The sequence below is a fragment of the Meriones unguiculatus genome, chromosome 11 (genome assembly GCF_030254825.1).
Source record: "Meriones unguiculatus strain TT.TT164.6M chromosome 11, Bangor_MerUng_6.1, whole genome shotgun sequence".
In the NCBI taxonomy this organism is placed as follows: domain Eukaryota; kingdom Metazoa; phylum Chordata; class Mammalia; order Rodentia; family Muridae; genus Meriones; species Meriones unguiculatus.
Window position 1 is genome coordinate 4019243 of NC_083359.1, and position 25978 is coordinate 4045220.

The 25978-nt window shown below is 48.1% G+C and overlaps 1 protein-coding gene across 2 annotated transcripts in view; it reads left to right on the plus strand.

The window, feature by feature from the left end:
- The window catches only part of Usp43 (ubiquitin specific peptidase 43), a 60992-nt gene that overhangs the window by 25751 nt on the left and 9263 nt on the right, over positions 1-25978 (plus strand). The window contains exons 5-14 of one of the 2 annotated variants that reach the window (XM_060363449.1): positions 730-865; positions 4323-4458; positions 5807-5942; positions 9185-9296; positions 13412-13515; positions 15460-15537; positions 16318-16444; positions 16528-16876; positions 20236-20394; positions 22259-22423. In XM_060363449.1, the coding sequence (XP_060219432.1) occupies positions 730-865; positions 4323-4458; positions 5807-5942; positions 9185-9296; positions 13412-13515; positions 15460-15537; positions 16318-16444; positions 16528-16876; positions 20236-20394; positions 22259-22423 (1502 nt within the window). The remainder of the gene's footprint in view (positions 1-729; positions 866-4322; positions 4459-5806; positions 5943-9184; positions 9297-13411; positions 13516-15459; positions 15538-16317; positions 16445-16527; positions 16877-20235; positions 20395-22258; positions 22424-25978) is intronic. The other variant, XM_060363450.1, reaches the window with a different exon arrangement.

Genomic DNA, 25978 nt, shown 5'->3' on the forward strand with positions numbered 1-25978 from the left:
TGGGCTCAGAGATGAAGGTGTCTCTTCACTGTGCGCCCACCTTCCTCAGCCCCATCTCCTAGCTCTTGCTGTCAACGTCTGCATGTTCAAGGTCCAGCAGTGCCCAGGGCTCCTTCACAGAGCCACACCCAACAGCCTCGGCTCCCTCCGCTCAGAGCTGCCATGCCTAAGTGCCACTGGCATAACCATTACACAGTAGCACTGATTATACTGACAGCGTCAGGAAACGGAGGCGGTTCCCGAGGAGTCTGAACTATAAGGCTTGCGAGGTTCTGATCCCAGCTTGTGACCTGGCTAGTTACTGCAGCACAGTAGTCTGTGTCCCCCAGGCGTGGGCTCTGGGGCTGTGAGGGGAGGCGAAGGAGGACATTTTCATTGAGGAGAAAGTCACCAATAAGGTCCATTTCTTCTGAAAGAAGCAGCGTGGCCATTTTGTTTGATAAAGTGCAGGGGGCCGTTGTGTTTGATTTTTCTTAAATGCTGTCTAACTGTTACAATCATGAGATCAGACATCTCTGTGGTGTGATTGCCACTCAAAACCCTTTTATGGTCAAAGATCTGGAAAAGCAGTTTGGGCGATTTGTCTCTTTCCTGCTGCCTAGTGGCAGGGCACCTCAAGTGCAGGGACCCAACTAGCAAATCATGTTTAAGGGCTAAGCCAGTCCCTATGGTATTAGTAACAGTTCCTGTCAGCCCTTTAAGGATTTTGGCTCCCTTTGTGTTTTCCAGATTCTTGAGTGTCACTTTGGTCTTCCCCTCTAAGAGCCAGCGGTTCCTGCGGGTTGGCCTGGCTGTGCCCATCCTCGGCACAGTGGCGGCCCTGAGGAAGATGGTTGCAGAGGAAGGAGGCGTCCCTGCAGAGGAGGTGTGCTGGAACGGCTGGGGCCTGGCCACTGGGTGATAGAACGCTGCCTGGGCCAGCTGCCCAGATGACTCCAGCATGACTCACTGGCTTCTGTTTGATTAGTGGTCCCCTGGTGTCTGTGGTGACCTGCCCTTGACCTCTCCCTGCCTTATTAACAAGGAGACACTTTGCCATTCGGAAGGTGATGGTAACTGCGATCCAGCAGCAGCTAGGTGCAGGGTGCTGCTCTTTGCTTGTTCTTCTAGTTGTGTGTCTCTCCCTCCCTTCTTCCCCTCCCTGAGATAGGGTCTCACTCTGTGGTTCTGGCTGGCCTGGTACCCCTATACACCGTCCAGAGTGGCCTTAAAATTGTAGCCGTTCTCCTGTCTCAGCCTCCCCAGTGTTGAGACTGCAGGCATGCACCACTGTACTCAGCCCATCCCATGAGTTAATCCTGTCCGCTCTTGTAAAAAAGATACTGCAGAGGTCTTCGTTTTGGAAATGAAGAAAAGGGTTCAGAGGGGTCAAGAAGTCCAATGTCACACAAGCAAGGAGGTGGCTAAGCTGGGATCAGAATGCACGTGGTTTTATGCTTTCCTGATCCTCAGAGGGAGGCTCAGTGAGATGCAGACACTGCAGGTTGGTGGCACGAGGGAAGATGGAGAAGGTGGATAACTCTGTCTTGCCTTGAGACTGCCTCCTTGTGTAGCCCAGGCTGGCTTTGACCGCATGCTCTTCCTCCCTCAGCCTCCCAAGTGCTGGGATGACAAGGCATGTACCACCAAACCTGTCTTTGTCTTATTTGTTTATTTTATTTTACTTTTTGAGAAAAGATCTTACTCTGTAGTTTAGATTGGTGGAACTCACCACGAAGCCCAGGCTGGCCTCACCCTTGTGGCAATTTTCCTCCCTAAGTTCTGGGCTTACACGTGTGAGCTGCCATGCTCAGCTTGATTCTGCTTTTTAAAGAGTCCTGGGAGCTGAGAGAGATGCATGTTGGGCCACAGCTTGCCTTCTTTGCATCCCTCCTGGCCCCCAGGACGTGGGGTCACATTTGTGGCTGGGCTTCCCCTTCAGCTAAACCTTTCTAGAAGCATACTCACGGGTGGGCACTTACAGCTGTGTTTCCATGGCGATCCCGAATCCAGACAGTTATCACTAATGTCACAGAGGGGCTCTGAGGGGGGTTCTAGTGGGACGCACCTGTGCCTCAGCTCTCTGACTCGGACTGGACAAGGGATTCAGCAGCCTTCCGTTTCTTTAACTATACAAGCGGGAAATTCGTGCTTCCCAGATAACTTGGTGTAATCTTTTAAAATTAAACAAAAATGCGTCTAAGGTTATTGGTGTTAGTCTTTTAAACTATTTTACTTACACTTCTTAATATCTCTTTCTCTCTTCTCCACCCCAGTCCCTTCTGACACCCCAACACTGGGTAGGAGAGAAAGAAGGCTAGTGGGGAGAAGGGGTGTAGTTTCCTTTGGCGACTTCCTGCTGCTCAGGGTCGTCGGGTTCCTTGGGGCAAGTCCAATCCTCTTCTCAGGAGATCTCCAACTTCTTTGATGCAGCAGCAGCAGCCAGGAGCAGCCGGGGGAAGCACCAGCAGCCTTCTTCTTTCTCTGAGCCCCCTTCTCTCTCTGGGCGCTGGCATTTATTCTCTCCAGAGTCCTCAGGTTTAAACTACCTGCAGCCAGCAAAGAGTCCCTCTCAGAGCCCACATGAGGCAAATAGTTTGCTGCTGTCGACAATCTGAATCAGTCCCGTATCCTACACCTAGGACTAAAACAAAAGTGGGTTTACATATCGTAAACCAACGTGTCCACAACATAAGGTTTTTGTTAGATAAGCCATAATACACAAGCGACAAAGTATTCACATCTTAAGGCTGTGTGTGCGTATTTATATAGCCGCCCTGATTACTGAGGCTCTCATTACCCTGCCCTCACCTCCATCTCGAGGATTTTCATGAAACTCTCACACAGGGGAAAACTAGTGCATATTTTCCTTATAAACTCTAGTGCAGCTAACAGGATGGCTCAGACATGAGCCACCAAGCCTGATGGCCCAAGTTCGATACCCTGAGCATACGCAGTAGGAGAGAACTGAGCCTGGAAAGTTCTCTTCTGGCTTCTAAACACTTGCCTGATGTCACCTCCTCAAAACAGCGCAAAGATCTTGATATGCTTCCAATTTCTTACACGGTTGGTTCGGGTACTACTGCAGCTGGTGGCTGGGCATTGGTGCCTCACGCCTGTAATCCAGCACTTGAGAGGCTGAGGCAAGAGAACAGATTCCAGGCCAGGCAGGGATATGTGCTGAGGACTTGTCTGGACCCTGACCCTGATCCCCTCCAAAGAAAGTTATCGTTGATGGTAAGATAGCAATTGTTGTTCTGTACTTATAATATTTCCCTCCTCTGCCTTGGAGGGGGCCAGGGTCATTTTGATTGATGTCTCTCCTTTTTTCTCTCTATCTCTGTCTGCCTTTCTCTCTACATGCATTCCCTCCTTCTCTTCCCCCTCCTTTCTGTCCCCCTTCCCACGGCAATTTCCCTTGCCCCTTGCCTTGGGACCAGCAAACCTGCCCCAAAGCTGCATCCAATAAACCTGCCTTTATATAATCTTGTATGGATTAGATCATTTCAATGGTGGAGAATGCACATAGCCAAATAATATATCAGTAGTTAAACAGTTTTATAGAGTCTTATGGTTTGAATGGAGAGTGAATTTTTAAACTTAATGTGTACTTTAATTCTTTTAAAAATTTAAAAATTTTTTTTGTTTGTTTTTTTGCCTGAAATATATTTTTTATCAGAGAACTTCCCAATGATCCTCAAATGGACTTTGTGTAATGTGTATATTGTGGTGCTGCATTGGTTTTTGGGCCACCAGGTTTATTTTCTGTAGTGTAAAGCACTCCTTTCTGTATTCCACGAACATGTTTTTATAGACATGACATTATGTGAGAAAAGCTAGCAACACTGTTTTGAAGCCTTCTTAATGGAACACTGTTCATGGAAAAGCAGTTTTTATTTATCCAAAGTGTTTTTATTCTACTTGTGATGTGGTAGGTTAGCTAGGTATAAAACTTTAGATTTTTAAATTTCCTGTGTGGTTGCAGTCAAGATATCTGTGGTTAATATTATTATGTTTGCTCTATTTTATGATTTAAAAATACATAGGCACTTGGAAGGAAAGGAGAAATAAGTTTTAAGACTCAAGTTTCTATTTTTTAGTTTCATGTTAATTTAGTGTGTCTGTATCTGTGCGTGTCTGTGTGTGTGCATGTGTGCATATGCAGTCCAGAGGACAGCTTGCTGGAGTCAGTTCTTTCCTTCTGTCATGTGGGTTCCCAGGATCAAGCTCAGGTCATCAGACTTGGCAGCAAGCACCTTTCCCTGCTGAGCCATCTCGCTGGCCCTGTTTTTGAGTTCTTATCTGTTGGGTTCTTTTTGAGAAAATGATCCTTCTCCTTTCAGGTGATCTTGGTTGAACTGTATCCCAATGGATTCCAGCGGTCATTCTTTGATGAAGAGGACCTGAATACCATTGCAGACGGTGATAACGTGTATGCTTTCCAAGCCCCTCCCTCACCTGCTCTGGGGACGCTCACAGGTACAGTAGTGCCTTGCGTGCTTTGAGTGGCTTTGTCATGACATAATCATGAGTTATGAGTTTCAAGGACTCTTCTCAGAGTGCTAAGGCAGAAAACCTTAACCTTTAACACTTGGAATTGTTAGGCTCACTTCCTCTGTAGCTTATCTACAGATGACTGATACTAAAATCTCAATGACTATTAGAATTGCCCAGAGAGCTACTTACAGCTGCCTGCTGGGCCCCTTCCTCAGAGCTTCTGATTGAGAAGGCATGGTCCTCCCTCCCTGTCTGGAGTTAGATTTCTACCAGCCGAGCTGTAGATAGGCAGAGATATTTCAGAGATGTGTTAATCTCTGACAGGTAAGTGTGGCCTGTTTTTTTTTTTAACCTAACTTTTATTGTACAACTGTGTATATTTTAGCACAATTAGCCAGTTTTAGGAGACCATATTTAAGGACCCCACTGCATGCAGCAGCTCCAGCTTGCCCTAGATTTCTCTTTTGGCATTCCTTATCTCCTTCCCGTATGCTCTAAAGACATTAAATGGAAAATTTCAAAAGTTTCTACTGCTAATGTGCATCTTTGTTTTGTGGCGCTGGGACTTAGGTCAAATAGTCACTGGTGCCGCAGGCCCATTTAATTGATGGATATTAAGTAACCTTTATGATAGTAACTTGTTACCATTCCATTTTATTGCTTTTTGTCATTATCCTCTCACTGTGCCTGATTTACAAGTCTTTTTATCATAGGCATGGATAGTAGGGAAAAGCGTAGTATTTTCAGAGTTGGCACTGTGAATGGTGACATGCCACACCTCGGATGAATCCTGCGCTCTGAGCCTGTGTCCTTAGGTAGCCTGGGCGTGAGCTGTGGGAAGCAGATGTTTGATGTTCTCTTCGTCAACAGGAGAATACTGGGCCATGTAATCTGGAACAAAGCACTGATTGACCTTGACTGTGCTGTAACTCAGGAAAGCAAGCCCTCATTTCAGAGTCAATCACAGCTAACCCATGTTTTCCTTGAAAAAGAAATACCAGTATTTCAGAACTGATTGGAACTAAAGGCTAGGCGAGGCCCTCTCCTTTATTATCCCCAGTAGGGGATGCTCTAAAGTTCTCCTGGATGGAGACATAAAAAGCAACCCTAGTAACTTTGAGGGTGCTTTTCAGATTGCTTTTGGAAATTGCTAAGCAAACCCAGGTCCCGTCCTTTTGAAATCATTGGCTGACAACAGCTACAAAAATCATATCATATGGGTATGGCTTTTGTTTGCCCGGTGCCAGGAACCTCACCATATTCCCTCGGGGTCCTCTGGTGTCCTTCCCCCAGTGGTGAATAGATGCTCTGGTGTCATTCTCTCCTCCAGCTCACCCCCCTGGTGTGTCAGCGTCGCCGCGCTTGGCAGGTCGCGACAGCCAGCGGTTCTCGGCGCCTCTCCACGGCGAGAATAGGGTGCTCATCCTCCTCTGCAACCTGGTGGGGTCCGGGCAGCAGGCAAGCAGGTATGTGAGTCTCCCTCCCGCTCTCATGTTTTAAGTGGGGTTTGTAGACCTGTGCTTACCAAAACTTCTCCTTCCCCCCCCTTCTCCCTCCCTCCCTTCCTTTGCCCTCTATTTCTCCTTCCCTCTCTCCTTCCTTCCCTTTCTTCATCTCATATAGCCCAGGCTGGCCTTAAATGCACTAGGTAACCAAGATTGGCTTAGAACTCCTGACCTTCCTGTCTCTAGCATCCCAGCGCTGGGATTACCGGGGTGGACCACCACGCTGGACTCTATACTTGGATTCTGTCTAGAGTAATTCTAACTTCATAAAATAAGTATCTATTCCCAGCGCTCATAAAGTAGAAGATGAGTGCACAGGGCTTCTGAGCAAGAGGATTTGCTGTAATTGCCTTGAGCAGATGGCTGGGACCATCCTTAATTAAACATCAGAGGCTTCCTGTTAATTGCAGGGGGCAGTTGTGATCGCCCGTACACCACTACTTCCTGTCATGTCACAAGGACTAGCAGCAGCTGCCCAGAGCAGAAAACGGGCTACAAGAGGAAAGTGAAGCATAGCCCTACACGCCTGTAATGCTGGTTAGTTGGGAGGCTGAGGCAGGAGGATTGTGGGGCCAGCCTCGGCTATGCGTGCAGCAAGGTACAGGTCAGCCTGGCTGCATAGTAGAGCCATCACTAGGGGGAAATTAAAAGGTGGTGGAAGGTTGGGGATTTAGCTCAGTGGTAGAGCTAAATCGGTCCTCAGCTCTGGAAAAATAAATAAATAAAAACAGAAAAATAAACTAAAAAAAAAAAAAGGTGGTGGAAGTAAAGGAAATAAAAACCACCACTGTTTGCTGTTTGCCAGTCTGTCCAGAGGACATGACTGGAAAGTGATTCAAACTAGGTGAAGGGTTCAGGAAGCCAATTGGTTATGGTACAAGCATTCAAAAACAGACAGCTTTCTGATATATGTCAGATTAAGTGTCTTAAAGGAAATTATAACTGTGTGGGGCGATGTAGCCTTCAGATTTGATTATTATACAATATATACATGCATTGAAACATTGCATTGCATCCTATATATATGTTTATCATGTGCCAACTAAAATGCAGATAAAATATTTAAAAAATCCTGAGGCTGGAGAGATAGCTCAGTGGTTCAGAGCATTTGGGGCTCTTGCAGAGGACCTGGTTAGGTTGCTCGCATCCCATGGTGTCTGACCACCTTTCCTAACTCCGCTCCAAGGGGATCTGACATTCTTTCTGGCCTATGCTGACATGAGGCATGCCTGTGCCATACATACATGCATCCAGGTAAAATAAACGCACAAAATAAATCGTAAAAGACCTTGAGAGAATTCTAGCGTGGCTCAGTACTGCAGCACAAGGCCCCAAGTCGACCTCCTGTGCGATGTAAGCAGAATAAAAACACAGTAGGAGTCCTGCTCCACGTGCTCAGGTTGGAAAAAACAGTTCTAAGATTCACCTGGGAACATAAGTGTGGCGGGGGTAACGAAAATACTGGGGGAGGAGGGAAAGGAGGATGAGAGAGGCCGACAATCATGATGCTACTACTACTGACTTTGGTTTTTTTGAGATAGGGTTTTACTCTGTGGCCCAGGCTAGCCTTGAACTCCCTGTGTAGCTCAGGCTGACCTCAAAGTCATGATCCTTCTGCCTCAGTCTCCAACCTGATCCCTAGAATCATAGCTGTGTAGTACGATAAAAAACTCAATAAAAAATTAATTGTTAAAATGTTATGACATGGGTAAAAGAATACGAAAACAATCAGCAGAGCCAGATAGGCCAAGTTATCTTTGGGTATTTACTATATGATAAAATGACATTTTGTAGTCCTAGGGATGGATGAGTCATCCAACAATTAAGGCTGAGCCACTTGCTTTTTTTTATTATTATTATTTTAAATCATTCTTTCTGAATGTTTACACAAAAATTCCAAATTAATTAAAAATATAACCGCAGATAACAGCTCCCTGAGAAATCAGTGTAGGTGAGTGTGCTGGCGCTCCCTCGAGTGAGTCCCCTTCTCATCAAAGCAGATAAAGCAGAACACCAACATGGAATAGAATTTTTGTGTCTGTGAGTAGAAGAGGCTATTTTTAGAGCACATAAAACAGGGAGCCCTGATGGAGGAGGCTTATGTTTCAAAAAAAATTAACATTTTAAACTGAAACCAAATGTAAAACTTAAAGGCCAAAAAAAAAAAAAAAATGAGGGAGAGAATGTATGCCTTGGGAATGTGAAGGATTCACATCAATCTTAGGAAACCCAGCTCTCGAAAAGAGAGAAAGCGTCTCCTAGGAAGCTCACAGAAGTATATGCATAGGGTAAAAGATTCAGTGTCGTTGGCAGTGACAGAATTCTCACTGCGCTAGCGAGGTTCTGTTCTAGTTCTTCAGACTGCTGAGGAAATCTACACTACTTGTTCTGAGCAAGAATAAAGGAACTTATTGGTCAAGTTGATCAAACAAACAGCAACTCTATCAGGGAACCTGAGTAAAAGCACTTGCTTTGCTGGTAAGCCGGCGTGGCTTTTCTGTAGGGCATTTTGGAGGTAAGTCAAGTAGCTTTGCCTCTGCCTCTCTGTTTATAGGACCTCTACCCCAGGAGAACAATTGCTCACACGTAGTGGAGGGTTGGTCCATGTCCAAGAATGTGTGCGGTTGCTGCCCTGAGTGGCATTGTTTAAATAACAACACAATGGAAGCAACCCCGAATGCTCCACCCCGCAGGACTAGGCTGACGAGCTGAGCTGTCTGCTCGGTGGCCGCGCAGTGCCCTTCCACGCCAGACAGGTCCCTTCATATTTGTGCTCAGCTTTGCCAATATCGGCTCAACAGCTTAGCGTTGCCCAGTCAGATCTGCTCTCAGCCACCGTGCCTGTAGCAGCGCTGGGGCCCCTAGGTTTATCCTGTGTCCACCGACAAGCCCACTGCTGGACGTTCAGCGGGTTGAGATGAGGAAACCTTGGCAGCAATGAGAACATTCCTGAGATGGGACACCGGCGGCGTGTTCCCCGGGTGCCTTGCTCTGGTTCCCACAGCCCCTTCCTCTGTCGTCCTATGGGAGCCGTCTGCCCTGCGGCTTAGGCGTGTAGCCTGTAGAAGCAGCTGGCAGTTTCATGTGGTTCTTGGCTCTTAACGATTCACTAATCCGCTGGAGAGGAACCAGACGGAAGTAAACATCCATGACTCTCCATGGCGTTTGCTCTGTGGAAAGAACTCATTTCCTTGGATTTTCAGGTTTGGGCCGCCGTTCCTGATACGGGAAGACAGGACCATCTCCTGGGCCCAGCTTCAACAGTGTATTCTCAGCAAGGTTCGGTGCCTCATGAGGAGCGAGGCCCCTGCACAGGTCGGTTTGTGTGCATGCATGCACAGAGCGGTTTGTGTGCGTGCATGCATTGGGTGTTCTCGTGGGTGTGTGGGGGTGTGGGTGTGTATGAGTGAACACGCATGCATGCATGGGATTTATGTGCAAGGATTTACCACTTTGTGGCTTGTGTTGTTTTTAGCTCTGATGTTAGGAGAGACACTTTTTACAAGGACCACTGAAATAAGGTTTTTGGGGTGCTACTCTCAACGTCGTGTTTTTATGACTTTCCACGGTCGTCGCTAGGGGCAGGCACAGAGTAGGTTGTAGCTTGCAAATCTAACATCTAGAAGGTGTTGAACTCAGGCTGTCAGTCTTGGTGACAAGTCCCTTTGCCCGTTGAACCATCTTGCCAGCCCTGGAGGTGTTGAAAATTGATGGCTGAGGCTAGCAATGTCCATGAGTGAAAATCCACATAATAAAGTAAGAGAAGCTGAATTAAAAAACTCACGGAAAAAAAATACTTTCTTGTCTTCCCAAAAACTTTTAAAGAAGTTTGAAGCCCGTTGAATTCCAGCCACCATAAAACCTGTGTCAGAAACCACCCTGGTGGGGAAGGGTTGTGTCCGTAGTCTGAGACTCTTTTTTTTCAGAAACTGTTTAATGAGAGCCTCTCAGTGGGGTGATTCCGGACCGTTTTATAGCTGATCTCTCCCAATGCCTGTTTCTTTCCACATCCCTATCCATTTAATTTAGGGTTCATACCAAAAAGCAACTTGTTAAAGACCTTCACTGTAGCTGTCCAGACCTTTATGTCTAAGGGATGTGTTCGCCGTACTGCAGAGCCTGAATTAGAAGTGAGCTTCTCCACAAGTAGGTCAGGCAATGTAGTGACAGCAGAGGCTATCCCCCAGACTGTGTGCTACGGACTGTTGAAAGGAGAAGGAGCTGCTTTCATGTGGGCATTTATTTCAGCTGCCTCTTCCTTCCCCGACTGTCCCTGCTCCCTACCCTGTCACAGGTATATACCTCTGCTTCTGGGTCCTTATAGCCTCTTTCAGTGTTAAGAACTAATCAAACCGACAGCGAGGCTAGCAGAATTCAGATGCAGGAAGCCTCAGCTGCCCCCGGATGCTTTCCCTGCCTTGCTGGTAAGTATGCAGTTGGGTATAGTGTGATCTCGGCACCATGTGTGCAGGATGGTTGCAGTGCGATGCCCTCCTACTTACCCCCGTACTCCTCCTTACCTGTCTGTATACCTCATGTGTGCACTCCCGGGGGAGGCCAGAAGAGGGAGTCTGAGCCCCTGGAACTGGAGTTCCATACTGTTGCAAGCTGTCTCATGTGGGTGCTGGGACCTGAGTCTGGATCCTCTAAAAGGGCAGCAAGTGCTCTCCATCACTTGCCGGTTCTCCATCCCCCATCCTTCCTGCTTTGCATACTGTATATTAAAGATTGTCTCCATGTGGCAGTGATCTTGAAGAGAGTATGTTCAGAGTTCTTAAAGCTGAACTGAATATGTTCAGCGTAGTGAACGTACATTGAAGGCCCTGAAATGAATCTGTTTAGCCTAGAATGGAGGACCAGAAAGTGTTTCTTACAGAAACGAGCCGTCTGCTGGAGAGAATTAATTTGCATGAATTATGGGGGGAAAAAAAGACATCACGGAAGAAGCTTTTCTTTTATGGTCACCGTATAAACTTGGGTGTGTGAGCTCAGCCCTATGCAGGGTTGGTTGCCTCCATGTAGATCTTGGGGTCTGGTTAATGGATGGCCTCCTTCTGCAAACAGCAAAGCTCGGTCAGTTAGGACTGACCAAGGAAAAGTTTCTCCCAGGTTGAAATTAACATTCTTAGAATCATACACCCCTCCTAGCCAACCTGAATCAAAGCCCCTGAGGCTAGCAGGCTTCCAGCCATTAATTTGGTCTTGTCAAAGCCATAGGTTAGCCACACACTGTACCTTTGTCATCAGTGGATACATGAGGTTCTTTTTTTCTTTTGATAATAGTTTAGGATCTGGGAAATTCCCAGAACCTCACTGTCTGGACCCGTGGTTCTCAACCATCCTAGTGCTACGACCCTTTAATACAGTTCCACATGGTGTGGTGACCCCAATCATAAAATCATTTTCGTTGCCACCGTTACGAGTCATAATGTAAATATCTGTGGCGCAGATGGTCTTAGGCAGCCCCTGTGCAAGGGCTGTTCAGATGTCAGCCGGTCTCCACGTCTGTGTTAGTCAGCGTGGCAGCACTGCACTTAAAACGCACACAAACTGGTGCACGAAGAAGAGAGGCTTACGGACCTCCGTGTGTTGGGGGTTCAAATACATGGACAGTGCTCACATGGATTCAGATCCTGTGAGAATGACAGGAGCTGGCATGCTGTGTCAGAACTTACATGGAACAAAACCATCCCATCTCAAGTGTAGTGGGGTGGGAGGGAATGGGGGAATTGGGGAACTAGGGTTTTGGAGTTCCTTTTGAAGACATTCCAATAACCCAAGGGCCTCTCACAAGGCCCTGTCTCCTAATAGGCTGCCATATGGACCGAGTGTTCAACAAAAACACGGGTAGACAATTCAGTGACATCAGAACAGAGCTCTAGCCTACCCCCTGCACTGCATGAGCCTTGCACATGGCAACTGCCACAGCCACAGGAGGCCCCTCATAATTGTCTCTGTGTTCTGGACATTTCGGTCTTCCAAAGCTCTGGCCAATACTCTTTCCTGGAATTAGGAGTTCTTTCCTGCCAGACAGACTCTGACATACATCTCACCCACAACTGTAAGTAAAGATGTCTGCTGTCAGCTTTAATTTAGAAGGAAATTTTATTATTACTTTTTTGATTGTAGCCAAGTTTTTGAGTGACAGTTTAAAAAACGAAATTTCTTTATTTCAATGCAGATTGCATTGATTTATTTTTTTGGCAAAAAAAAAATGTAACTGAACCATTCATAAGTATACATTAATTGCCTTTGCAGTACTGGGTAACTATTACTGCTGTACTCTCAGGTTTTAAAAACAGCCCTCCTACAAAAACTCCGTACCCATTTAACAAAATAACGGAACCCCTGCCCCTCCCCACTAGCTCCTTATACCTGTAGCATGTGCCAGATTTCCCTCCACACCTCCTCTCCCTGTGAGGCCTGGCATGTGATACAGCACTCCCAAGCTCAGAAGCAGTTCGGGGAAGAGACCAGGGTGATGGCTCTTATTGTCTGTGTGTGCGTGACTCTGGGGTCAGGCCCAGAGCCTGCTTGGAATGTACTCTGCCACCAAACTGTGTCTGTATCCCACGTCTTCATTTTTAAGCCTGGGTGAAACTGAGCCATGCGTATCTGCTGCGTTCCTGTTTATCCATCTCTCTGTTACCGGTATGTGGGTCGTTCCCAGCTTTCGACTACAGGGAACAATGTTGTTGTGAGCGGAGCATGAAGTTCCCCTAGCTCGCGGTGGCTTTAGGAGTGGAGTTAGTGGATGAGACGGTGGCTGGAGGTACAGCCTGTGACAAGCTCCAAGTTGGTCTCCATGGCACCGTTTCACATCTTTGCCCGCCAGCCACGTGGGTTCCTACGTCTTCACACCCTCACTAACACCTTCTCGTCTCCCCTTTGAAAATTGGGATACAGACAGAAATATAGTTGCTCTGGTTTAAATGGCAGCTCATTGTCGTCTTGGCTCATTGGTTCACATTTCGTATTTACAGATAGTAGCGACCGTCTAAGGTGCTTTTGTTACCTACATGTGTGTGGAGAAGCATGTGTGTGATCTTGTTTTACACAGCTGTCTCATTGTGGTGATGCTGAGTGTGTCCATAGAGAAGGTTTAACTATTTACCAATAATTAATTAAAATTACTTTTTCTTTCCATGTGTTGTATCAGTATCTGCTCCAGTTAAACACTTGTTTTTAAGGGTTCATTGTGTGAGTGGTTGTGTTCAATAGATCATGCATGACGTTAGATCACTGTATTAAAAGACCGAATCTTCAAACAAACAAACAAAGACTTAGGATCTCTCCATTTTAAATACAGGTTATTGAGAAAGTGTTCGAGAAACTACAGAGAAAAGTGCTTGCACTTATCTGTCACAGACGCACTTGCTCAGCACAGGGGCTTGGGTGATAAACAGTTGCCTCTGCTTTTGTCATGGCAGGACCTGGGGACTCTGTTCTCCATCCGGGTTGTGGGGCTCTCCTTGGCCTGCAGCTACTTATCTCCGCAGGACAGCCGGCCCCTGTGTCACTGGGCAGTTGACAGGTAAGGCTGATGCTCGTGCTTACTGAGCAAGGCTTACCAAAGAAGATGACTGAACAATCAAGTTACTGACAATACCTGCCATTCTTTATCACTTCTTCTCTAGAACCAGCTACCTTGTTGGGTCTGTAGGCCATTTTTACTCTTCCCCCTCCCCCCACCCATGTCCAAGAATGGCATCTTTAAAGATGAGGGAGCAACGAGATTACCAGAGGTTAACTTGCTCAGACTTACCGAGCTGGTGAACAGAGAAGCCTGAGTTTGCGTTCAAATTGGTCTAACTGATGCACCCGTCATGTGGTTAGGTCACGTGGTTAGGTCATGTGGTCAGGTCATGCTAATAGATCCAGTTAGGATGAGTGGCCCTCTGAGGCGGAGGAGGATGCTACAACTGGATTACTGGGCCTAAATTGTAAAAGGCCATGGACCACGGCTGGGCAATAAAGCCACTGTGGCTGACAAGCCTGTGCCTCCGACTTCATGATGCCCTGTATGTCCCTTCAATAGCTTGTCATGGTGCAGCCTTGTGTGGACTTCTTCAGGACTGGCGCAGTGTCCAGCAGTGGCTTTAGTCTCTGTATTAGTGACCTGATAATGTTTGTTGATATTCCCATGGAGCATAATCCGCAGTGAGGTTCTCTGGTTCCCCGACTTGGTCAGTTTGAGCTGCTGAGTTTAGAGTGTAGAGGCGGACCAGAAAAGGCTCCCCAGAATATCCCGCTGATACACCTTCCTTAGCTGATAAGTTAGGGAGAGGGGAGCCCTGTCAGCCAGGGCCTGCTCTGGTCTGACAGGAAAAGGAGTTACCGGGGAGGGAGGCTCCCTGTGGCATTCAGTGTTGGAGGTGACAGCTACATTCTTCAACATGTGCTCCGTAGGCGGGGACCAGCCTGTAGTCTGTTGTTACCAGTCCATGAGAGGAAGTTAGAGTGCGTGAGAGCAGGAGGGCAAAGTAATGCATAATATATTGAAAATAAGGGACAGAAGCTGTTCTTGCTACGTGCACTCTTAACAAGTGTGTGCGATTTCATGGCACTTTGTGTCCTCTGTGAGTCCACAATCTTGAATGTCTTGGTGTAAGCTTGGCCACTACTGTGTCCGCTCTTCTTGATTCAGGGTACACCACCCTACCCTCCACTTCCTTCCTCCATGCCTCCTGTTCTTTTCTGAAATGAGGGGAACCCCCAGAAGTTGAGAGTCGCTGTAGTTCTGCGCACTGAGATCTTCTGCAGACCTTGGGGTTTGAAAGAGTTTGGGACCTGCAGGGGGCTCCTTCTGCATTGTTGCGAGCGGGGATGTTTGTTCCCCTGGGCCTTCATCAGTGCTGGCTTTTGGTGTGAGATGCTCATTTGGGTGTTTGTCTGGCGTGGTGCTATCACCACATACCTGACGGGAACACCTTCAGGGAAGGGAAGATTGATTCTGTTCATAGTCTCAGTCCATGGTGGCCAGCCCTGTTGTGCTGGGGCCTGTGGTGAGGCAGAACATTGCATACAGAGGAGCGTCTTTACCTCAGATTTGCCAGGAAACAGAGAGAGAGATATATAGGAAGCAGTTAGAGATAAGGATCACCCGGTGACTTACTCCAGGTAAGCTTCCATTTTAAAGATAATGGCACCAGCTGGTGTTAAGAATCTGTGGGAGACACTTCATATTCAGACCATGGCAATATGTAACTGCCCCGTAGACATGGAAGGGGCATCGGGGCCTTCAGTGGAACAGCTAAGCAGGCCTAGAGCTCCTGCTCCTGAGAGTATCAGGGCATTGAGAGTACAGGGCATGGAGAGGTAGGCAGAGCAAGGCCTTCCACTGACTTAGGAACCTTCAGTGTGGTTTGAAGTCATTTCGGGGTATTCCGCTGGGGAGGAGGGGCAAGGCTGGCTGCTGAGCCCTGAGAGCTGTGGGAAGGAAGCTGTTTTCTGACAGGTCTCCTCATTCTTTCCTCAGGGCTTTGCACCTCAGGAGACCAGGAGGCCCTCCTCATGTCAAGCTGGCTGTGGAGTGGGATAGCTCTGTCGCAGATCGGTGAGTTACTGGAATTTTACTCCTGCAGAGCTTGGCTGGGACATGCCTCTACCCACCAACCTTTCCCGGGCCCAGGTGGAATTTCCCTTAGTTAGAATATAAGATCCTGCACACATGTACCTCAATATAGTGGGCCCCATTCCTCTGAGAGAACTCAGTCTTTGTAAACAGCCACGATGGGCATGACAATCATGATGGGGGTCATTAGGGGCGTTGGGAGTAGTCAGTGCTCATGTAACCCTCAGCCTGGCCCATTCTCTGCTTGGAGCACTTATTTCCTATGGGCTATTGGTTTCATCTTTGTCAGCCCCTATGTGGGAGGACTGTGGGGTTATCACTACCGCTGTCCGCAGGCTGAAACTGAGATGTGCAGTTTAGGCAGGGTATAACCCACGTAGCTCATGTGCACAGAGATGGAGTTTGAACCCAGGCTGGCTGGCGTGAGTCTAGGCTTTCATCACTCTCCTTGGCTCTCATACCTCCTCAGCCCATCAGCTAGACTTTATAAGAGGACACGTTTCAGTCCCTCGAGGACTTACTCATCTCTTGCCAGCTACTAAGGCTGGTGCAAAGTTGGGAAAGCCTAGGACTTGAATTTTTGAGGAGCTGGTGGGTGATTCCCTAAGAGGGAGTGCAAAATCAGGGGTGCAGGACGTTACAGGAGCCCACGGGAACAGTAGTTGTGCCTGTCCAATGCCCTGCCCAGGTTTTCTGTATGGAGACAGGTAGGTCCTTCTGGGAGGGAGAGCTCTGAGTGCTGTGCCCTCTCCTTCCATCCAGCCTGTTTGGGAGCCTCCAGGAGGAACGGGTCCAGGATGCAGACAGCGTGTGGCGGCAGCAGCAGGCACACCAGCAGCCCAGCTGTACCCTGGACGAATGTTTTCAGTCTTACACCAAGGAGGAGCAGGTCCCTCCCCTGGCTGGGAGGGGGCTGGCTGGCTGCCCGTGTGCGCGGTGGTGGTCTCATGGTCCTGATGGCTTCCCTTCCAGCTGGCCCAGGACGATGCCTGGAAATGCCCTCACTGCCAAGTCCTCCAGCAGGGCGTAGTGAAGCTGAGCTTATGGACCCTGCCCGACATCCTGATCATCCACCTGAAGCGCTTCTGTCAGGTCGGGGAGCGAAGGAACAAGCTCTCCACGCTGGTGAGGTTCCCGCTGTCCGGACTCAACATGGCTCCCCACGTAGCACGGAGGAGCACCAACTCCAAGGCAGGGCCTGGCCCCTGGCCCTCCTGGAAGCAGCCCATCTGCCTTCCCACCAGCTACCCACTGGAATTCCTCTATGACTTGTATGCCGTCTGCAACCACCATGGCAGTCTGCAAGGTGGGCATTACACAGGTGAGCCATGCCTCTCCGCGTGCGGCAGCCATTGCTGGGAGACTCGGCTGTAGCCAGAGCCACAGGTGTTCCCAGAATTGGCGTTCTTGAAGGCCAGCACTCTCCCCATTCACTGTGGTGGGTTTGACACCACTGCACACAGGGAAAGAAAGAGACGGCGCCTCCGGCCTCCGGGAAGCTGGTGTTGACTTGCATGGAGAGTTGCGCTTTGATGTTGGTGACTACTGGTATTTCCGGACACACCAAATATAAGGGCCAGAACCAAGATGTGCTGTTTGCCTTCATTTATAATTCAACATTGGGTCTGGGTACCACATGGTCACTTGCTCTCTGCAACTTGATCAGCTGCAGTTTTCTCTCCTGGTCTCTGTCTCTTGCCAAGGGGCGTTTCTTTGGTGAGGGGTAGAGCAATATTTATCTGGGACTCCGAGAATAAACGTTTAGAACACAGTTAGGGATTCTGCTGGTTCTGAGAAGTGGCAGTAGGAGGCTGTCCACACAGAGCACCGCAGACCGTCATCGCCAGCTTCATTTACGGGAGCACACCTTCTGGAAACTTCCTGAGGGAGGGCAATGCAAGTGTGACGCTTGAGTCACTGCCTGTCTTTAAAGGCTTTTGCTGCTACTCTTGACTGGAAGCCTGGGTGGACGTGGACTTCTGGGTCAGCAGACGCTGTCCCATAGTCTCCGGACAGCCATGTTCTGCGGTGGGTGGGGCTGAGGAAGAGGCTTTTGCTTTGGAGATGGGCAGCCAGTTTCCTTTCCTCTGTCTGGGATCTGGTTTTCTCTCCGGAAGCTTTCAGGTCCTTTATCACTAGTGCCCTGGAATGTCACACACTGACCCCCTGTGTGTGAAGGCACAGGGAAGCACTGTGCTTGGCCTTCAGTTCTGGAAACTTCCCTGTATTTATTCTTAAAACAACAACAACAGAACTTTAAAAACTCACAACATAAACACATAGTGACACACTACAGCTTCCACGACCAGATTTTTGTTTCCATGGAGGGGGAGGGGGTGAGGTTGCAAGAGTAGAGAGCAGGTGCCAGGAGGAGGGAGATGAATGGGATCGGGGCGCGTGAGTGAAACTCACAGAGAACCAATAGAAAGTTAAAAAACGAAGAGGCCCTTAAGCTTCACCCCCTCACTCTTTTTTTTTTTTTTTTTTTTTCTTCAAGACAGGGTTTCTCTGTGTAGCCCTGGCTCTCCTGGACTCGCTTTGTAGACCAGGCTGGCCTCAAGCTCACAGAGATCCGCCTGCCTCTGCCTCCCCGACTGCTGGGATTAAAGCTGAAATTAAAGGCGTGTGCCCGTGCATCTGGGCCCTCGCGATCATTTTTAGACACAAGAGTTAAATACTGTGTATATAAATTTGTAACTGGAACTTTTTCACTCTGTAATTTATCTTAGAGGTTTCCATCCTGATACATGAAAGATTAGGACACACACCCATCATTCTTTCACTTTGCAGTATTGCTGCTGTAACCTTTGACCATGTCTTAGGAATTTTCCAACACTGCAAGCTATCGATGGGGTGAGATTTCGGAATGGAAATGGCTAGCGTGTGTTTTGTGTGTGTGTGTGAGCGTGTACACGTCAAAACCAGGGCTTCAGGTATGGTGGCAAAGCACCCTACTGTTGAACAAGACCCCTGTCCCTGGTTCTGCATTTCACAGTGCTCTCCCACAAGCAGTAAGAGACTTCCCATGGAAGAGCTCGCCACAGCCTGTGGGGGTCAGTGAGGAAGCCTCTGGAGTTTCATCAGTCTAATGAGGGGCTGGCATCTCAGCCCTAGCCTCTTCTGTGCTGAAGAGCCCTGTGTGCCCAGTCCTGTTCATGCCCTTGACTGCTTCCCCGTGGCTGTTAGCAGTCTTTCCGGGGTATCTGTCCAGACAGTGCCTGAGGTTACTTGTTGTGCAAAAGGCTTACATTTCGGGAAGCCAAATGGTTTATCGTTCCGGTTTATGACTTCTGGATTTCAAGATGTGGCTAGAAAGCCCCTTCATTGTAAGACTGTAAAGTGGTTTTCCTGTGTGGTCTCTCATTGCTTTTGAGGTTCTAGAGTTCCATGTTTAAGTCTGTGATCTAGAGTTTCCTCGATGTCCCCACTACCACCATATACTGATAGATACAAGACCATTACTAATTGAAAGGTCCCTTCATTTCCACGATGCTACATTTCTGTGTTTGGTTCGAATTCTGGTCTTTGACTTACTCTGCTCGCATTGCCCCAGAGTTCCAGCCTGTGCTTCCTCGGTCTTCCTCATGACTGACCCCACTCTGAAGCCTCTGAGAGGCTGCACGCATCACACAGATTGTCAGCACATACAAAGACTCTTTGGAGAATCCAAGAGTCTTAGGAACCATTTCACTGGGCCGCAGTGGCCAGCTCCAGGTCTTAAGCAGGGGAGTAAAAAATCACCGAGTGTACATTTCAAAACGGCCTTTCCATAGAGACTGGCAGAAAAGAGCAGCAGTGCAAGCAAGAATTGCAGTCGGAGGCTGTTTCTGAGCCTCTAGTGAGAGTTCACGCCGGGCACCAACAACGTGTTCTAGACATTTTGAGAGAACTGTTCATAAGCGCTTTTGGATGGGGTGTGTCAAGAGTGAAAAGAAGACTAAAGGTGAACTCTTAGGTGTTGAGCTGGGATGTGCAAATGTCAGCAAGCTAGGGCCCGTGGGGCCTTTCCAGCCCAGCGCCTGGGCTAGTGGGCTCCATCATCTTAAAAGGTGTGTTTCTTTTCCTAAATAACATATTAAAGGGAGCAACAAGAGCAGTAAGACATAGATGCAGCCACATGCATCGTGTAAGGCCTGGGTATTTGCTGGTCTGGCCAATCACGGAACGCTGGCCAACTTCAGAACCAGTGGTGTGCGCTGAGCATGGAGGGCCGGGGGCAGGGTGTTCGTAGCCAGTTAGAGGAGGTCGAGATGGTGGTCATCTTTCTGTAAATGTTGGACTCCAGTCCTTAAGTAGGAAAAGGCGCACCAGAGTCCCATCAGGAGTCTCATTTTGTCTTCCAGGGCATTTAGAGAGGTGCCCTTCGGCATGTCTCAGGATAATGGGGTGAGCGGTGGGTGGCGTCACTGTCTGGCTTTGTAATGTGGGGCCGTGTGTTAGGGAGACTGTGCCAGATGAGACGGCAGTGCGAGCACTCACTTTCCAGTGAGCACTCCCGGGTAAGATCCCACTAGTCGGGAAACTTGTTGTCTTTTTCTAGTTTCACAGAAGTCAGTTCTAGCTGAAAATGGGCATTTTTGCCATCCTCCTTTAAGCATGTCCGTCTTTGAGCCCTGCCAGCAGGGAGCATCTCCCTGCCTGGGGCTCTTAGCGTTGAACGTGGGGTTTGAACCTTTGCAGCCTATTGCCGGAACTCCCTGGACGGCCAGTGGTACAGCTACGACGACAGCACGGTGGAGCCCCTGAGAGAGGATGAGGTCAACACCAGGGGCGCTTACATCCTGTTCTATCAGAAGCGGAACAGCATCCCTCCCTGGTCAGCCAGCAGCTCCATGAGAGGTGTGTGCCTCAGCTCAGGAGGGGCGTGCTCGTGGAGGTCACACTGAGAGCGGAGGGGCGTGCTCGTGGAGGTCACACTAAGAGTGGAGGGGCGTGCTCGTGGAGGTCACACTAAGAGTGGAGGGGCGTGCTCGTGGAGGTCACACTGAGAGCGGAGGGGCGTGCTCGTGGAGGAGCGTGTGCGTGGAGGTCACTTTAAGAGTCGAGATGTTCTGAGCCAGTGAGATGGCTCCATTGTAAGGATGCCTGCTGCCATGTTTAGCAACTTGAGTTTGATCCTTGGAACCTGTTCCTGCAAGTTTTCCTCTGACCTCCACACTGTGCTATTGGGGCATGAGTGTATGTACAGATTCACACACACACACTCATTCTCTCTCTCTCACACACAAACACAAAGTAGTTTGGTTTTTAAAGGAATTGGTGATGCCCCTTTGAGCACCTAGGAAGGAGGGCAAGGACCGCTGGCTCCCAGCTCTCTATTCTCCAAGCCAGTTGCCCATATCAAGAAATGGGGAAAGAATACAGTTTTTTAAAAATCTGGGCCATCTGATGTATGTTGTAGCAGTCTCCTATTGAGCCACGTGTGGTTAGGAGTGGACCAAGTAAGCCTACTGCTAGAAAGGGAGAGGCAGGTGAAAGCACAGGGCCTTTCTAGAAAACGTGCCTGCCTACCGGCTCCCCAGTGAATTGATGTATAAGCCTCCCAGTTGTTTGGAAGTACAGAGGAGACATGTGTAATGCTTTGATGTGCCTTGTCCCACACTGCGAAACAGCCACCTTTATCTTTGGGACAGAAGGGCATTATACAAGTTCATCCTGGCTAGAGAGATGTCTCCAGACAAGAGCACTTGCTGTGTAAACATGAGGATTGATTTAGAAAAGGAAAGTCAGGTGTGCCTATGTATGTTCCTCTGATCCCAGCACTGTCCACAGCACAGAGAGAAGAAGCCAGCCTGGCTAGCCCCAGGATCACTGATTCACTCTACCTAAAGGAATAAGGAGGAAAGTGATGGATCAGGGTACCCAGTGGCTTTCCCTGGCCTCTGTGAGTTTATAGATACTCACACCCGCACATACTTTTGTGTGTGATATATCACACACCACATTCACACACATATGTTCTTATACTTTCCTTCCATCCCTCCCTTTCTCCTTTCCTTTCTTCTCTCTTCTACACATACACAAAGAAAGACATTTAAAAAAGAAAGAAAACACCCCTCCCCCAACACAATTTTTTCATAACCATTATTGGAAAATAACCAGAGAAAATCAAGAGTTCTTCAGGTTTGAATCAAAACTAACACAAGCCCGCCTTCCATGTACAGAAGGAAAAAAAGAGGAGTAGAGATCCTGGCATGGTGACACATGCCTGTAGTCTCATCCCAGGGGAAGCTGAGACAGGCGGGACATGAGTTTTCAACCAGTCTGAGCTGATTAGTAAGACCATCAAGTAATATGCAGCTTACTAATAAAAACCTTGTTAGAGAAGGCCAGAGGGGACACATTCTTTATGCCCGTTCTGAAGATTTGGCTCCTCAGACTTGGGGTGTGTTCATTGTGTGTGGTCCAGTAGGCTCTGGTGCCATGGGTCCTGGGATAAATGCTATCATTCTGACTATGGCTTTTTGCTATGGCTACTAAAATTTAGGAATCTGGCTCTGGAAAAATAATCTCATTTGGGAAGCCAGGACGCACAAGGAACTATCCTTCCTGTGCTCACTATAAACACCATGGTTCCGAGGCTGTCCCCTGCAGGCTTCTTCCCATGCGGTTTTGTTCGTCCAGGGCTGAGCAATAGGGACAACTCTCTGCAGCCTCCCTGGGGATGCACCAGGTCCAGCTTTCTCCTTTGCTTCTTCTGCAGGCTCCACCAGCTCCTCCTTGTCTGATCATTGGCTCATGAGGCTTGGGAGCCACAACAATAGCACAAGAGGAAGCTTGCTGTCCTGGAGCTCCGCCCCCTGCCCCTCTGTGGCCCGGGTACCTGACTCTCCGGTCTTCACCAACGGTGTCTGCCACCAGGACAAGGGTAAGTGGTTAGATCGACTAGCCCCACATAACCATGAACAGAAAGAGCTAATTCTGATACGAGCTGTGTCATCTCTTGGGGTCTTCCTGACACTCACCAGCCTCTCCATCCATCCACAGACGCAGTGGTCCTCTCGATCCACAGGTTGTACCATAGTAGTCAACCAACCATAGATGGGAAATAGAAAAAGAAAAAGATCAGACTTACACTAAACATGTACAGACTTGTTCCTTGTCATTCCCTAACAATAACAACTACGTATATAACATTTGTACTTCGGTATTATATGCAATCGAGTGGTTATTCAAAGTGTACAGGAATGTGCAGGAGTATAAAACATGCAGGAGGGTGTGTGCCAGCCCCATGCAATTGCTACTGGATTTATAGAAGGTTCTAATCCACTATGTGGGTGCTGGGAATCAAACCTGTATCCTCTGGATGAACAGCAATTGTTTTTAACCGCTGAGCCATCTCCCCAACCCCCCTGGTTTATATATATTTAAAGTTTACTTTGTCTACTGCATGCAGAATCCATCCTCGGGCTGGCAGGTGTGTCAGACGGAAGGCCGGTTAGGAGACCGTCTCGTTTTTGTAAGGTTTGGATGGATATGTTGAGGAAGAGATAGGTGATCAGACTATGGATCAGCTCACAGAATCTGCTGGCGCTGGGTGCAGCACATGAAAGAAGGAAAATGATGCAGGACGCCTTGGCCTTTGTCGAAGGAAAAACTAACAACAGGATCATTGTGCGGTTGGCAGGATGCGAGAGAGTTGGGTAGGCGCAGGGTCAGTTCTGGAAGGAGCCGCACAATTGAGGGCAGGTAGCTGAGACTCTGGCGAGGCATTCATAGCAGCATGAGAACCGCAGGGAGGAGACATGGAGTCACCAGCACACCTGTGACAGCCTCGGCAGGCTGAGCAATCCACGGAGACTATGGAGATAAGAAAGTGGAGACTGAAGGCCAGCCTGGCAGCTGTAATGGGTGCAAGGCCGGAGTGAGGGTGGAAACAGAACAGAAAGAGCAGCCGGGGCCAGGAGGAGCGAGCCAAGCAAGGGGCGTTCCCTGTGCTGGGAGGCATCCTTCAGAAGGGAGGCTGAGCGCCAGCGTGGCTGGAGGGCCAGTGGTGACTTCCCAGGGGTCTTTGTGGGTGGGAGGGAATGGAAGCCCAGCTGAGATGCGGGGCGTGGTGGCACGTGCACACGGCATCAGCAGTGTCGTGGAAGGCCAGTAGGTGCTCAGGAAGCTGGGCTCAGGGCGGTTCTTGTTTTCCTGTGCTGAAAGAGAGCGAACCAAACACGCTCACATTCAGATGTCCTTGTCCAGTAGAGGAACTGCAGGAAAGCAGGGGATGGGATGGTTATAGGAACAAGTCCTTAGACAAGAACTCAATGCATAGAGTCTGTGTGTCTGTGTGTGTGTATCTGTCTGTCTGTGTATGTGTGTCTCCTTGGGCAGAGAAAAGTGGTCAAAATTACTTTTCAGTTGGATGTAGTGGTGCATGCCTTTAAATTCTAGACCCAGGGAGGCAGAGGCTGGTGGATCTCTGTGAGTTCAAGGCCAACCTGGTCTACATAGTGAGTTCCAGGACACCCAGGGCTACATAGAGAAACCCTGTATAAAAAAAAAACCAAAAAACCTAACTAAATAACTTTTCATATTTCCTTTAGTTTCTCGTTTAGTTTTAATATAAAATCTTAATAGATTTTATATATTTTATAATAATATATTTTAAAATAGATTTTATAATAAATTTTATATAAAATATAGATTTTATAATAGATTTTATAATAGATCTTAATATTTATACACTATGCAAATATTACATGTATAGAAACATTAACCTAACATTTGATCATGACTTGTGATATACTTTAACATATATATATATACACATTATGAGAACATATTATATAAACCATGCAGATGTTTTCACTGTCTTAATGTACTACTACTAAATATGTACACTCATTGCACGCGTGCACCTGATGAATTATCATAAAGTGGACATATTCATGTGCCAGGCGAAGAAGCGGGGCGTTCTCTGTTGGAGGTGTGCTCAGTAACAGAGCCCTTGCCTGCCACGCACAGGCACTGCGTTCAGTCCCCAGCCCCAACGCGGGAAGGAAGGAATGTAGGTGGAGAGGTGGGAAGGTATCGCTGGCTGGTTCTGGAATCCTACTTCCTCATACCTGTTTCACTCATTGCCTCCCTCTCTCATAGAATCTATGCCAGATTGGTTTTTACTGTGTTAAGTGAAAGATGGACGGGGGCCAGCTGAGACACACCTGCTGGACTTTATTCCGGGCGAGATGAGTTTAGAGCGGGGCTGTAGTCAGCCTGGTTTATGGTTAAAAATACAGGTTTACAAAGGTGAGCTTTACCTGGGCAGCCACATGGCATGCCGGCTCTGTGTTTGGCTCGCTCTGTTGACCCCTGTTCTTGTGAGGGGCATCTGGTATACCCAGCAGTGGGTTGGTTTTTCTTTTACTTGTTTCACTTATAAATAAAATCAACTCGGATTCACACTCTAGAGAAGTTAGCTTGCGTATCTGAGGGGAAGAGACAACGGCAGGGGTTAGGAAAGTGTGTGAAGGCTAAGGCGGAGATAAACCTCTGGAAGTCACTGTAGAGGCTGGCATAGAAGTCAGCCCTGGAGAAATCTGGCCTTTTTGGCAAAGAAGCGTCTTGGATTTTCATCCCTGAGACAGCGGTGGATTCTCTGTGACTCCGTGCATTGTCTCTGGAGCCCACGTGGTAGATTGTCTCTGCGTGGCAGCTGCCCCTTGGCAGACAGCACCGTCTCCACTGCCAGTGTTTCCCATGCTGTAAGGTCACATTTATTCCAGTGTGGCTAGAATAAGATATTAGGAGTTGTCTCCAGTTTGGAACTATTATTAGTACTACCAGTTGAGCATCTTTTTTTTTTTAAGATTTATTGTGTATAAAATGTTCTGTCTGCATATACACCTGCACACCAGAAGAGGGCACCAGATCTCATAATAGATGTTTGTGAGCTACTCTGTAGTTGCTGGGAATTGAACTCAGGACCTCTGGAAGTGCAGAAAGTGCTCTTAACCTCTGAGCCAGCCCCAGTCAAGCATTCTTAATCTGGAAATCCCAAATGCTTCAAAATATAAGATCTCTTAACCAATATGACACCACTACCTGTCAAAAATTTTACACCATGAAATCTTGCCTTATGCACAGAATATTAAGAATATTATATGTCACTCTCGTGCATAAGGTTTACATGATGCATAAAAGAGTTCCGAGTAGCCCTCTACAGAGAAACACACATTGCCCAGGAATGTCATCCTCCCAGGAACTCTGTGTGGATGGCAGCTTCTGGGTCTAACACTTGGGCTGAAAAGAGTGTCTCAATGTGCCGCCTAGTTTACGTCAACTGGACTCTTGCTGGAGTTGTCAGAGAGCAGGAACCTCAGTTGAGAAAATGCCTCCAGCAGATCTGGCCACAAGCAGATAAGCCTGGGAGGCATCTTCTTAGTTAGCGATTGATGTGGGAGGGCTCAGCCCGTTGTAGGTGGCGCTAGCT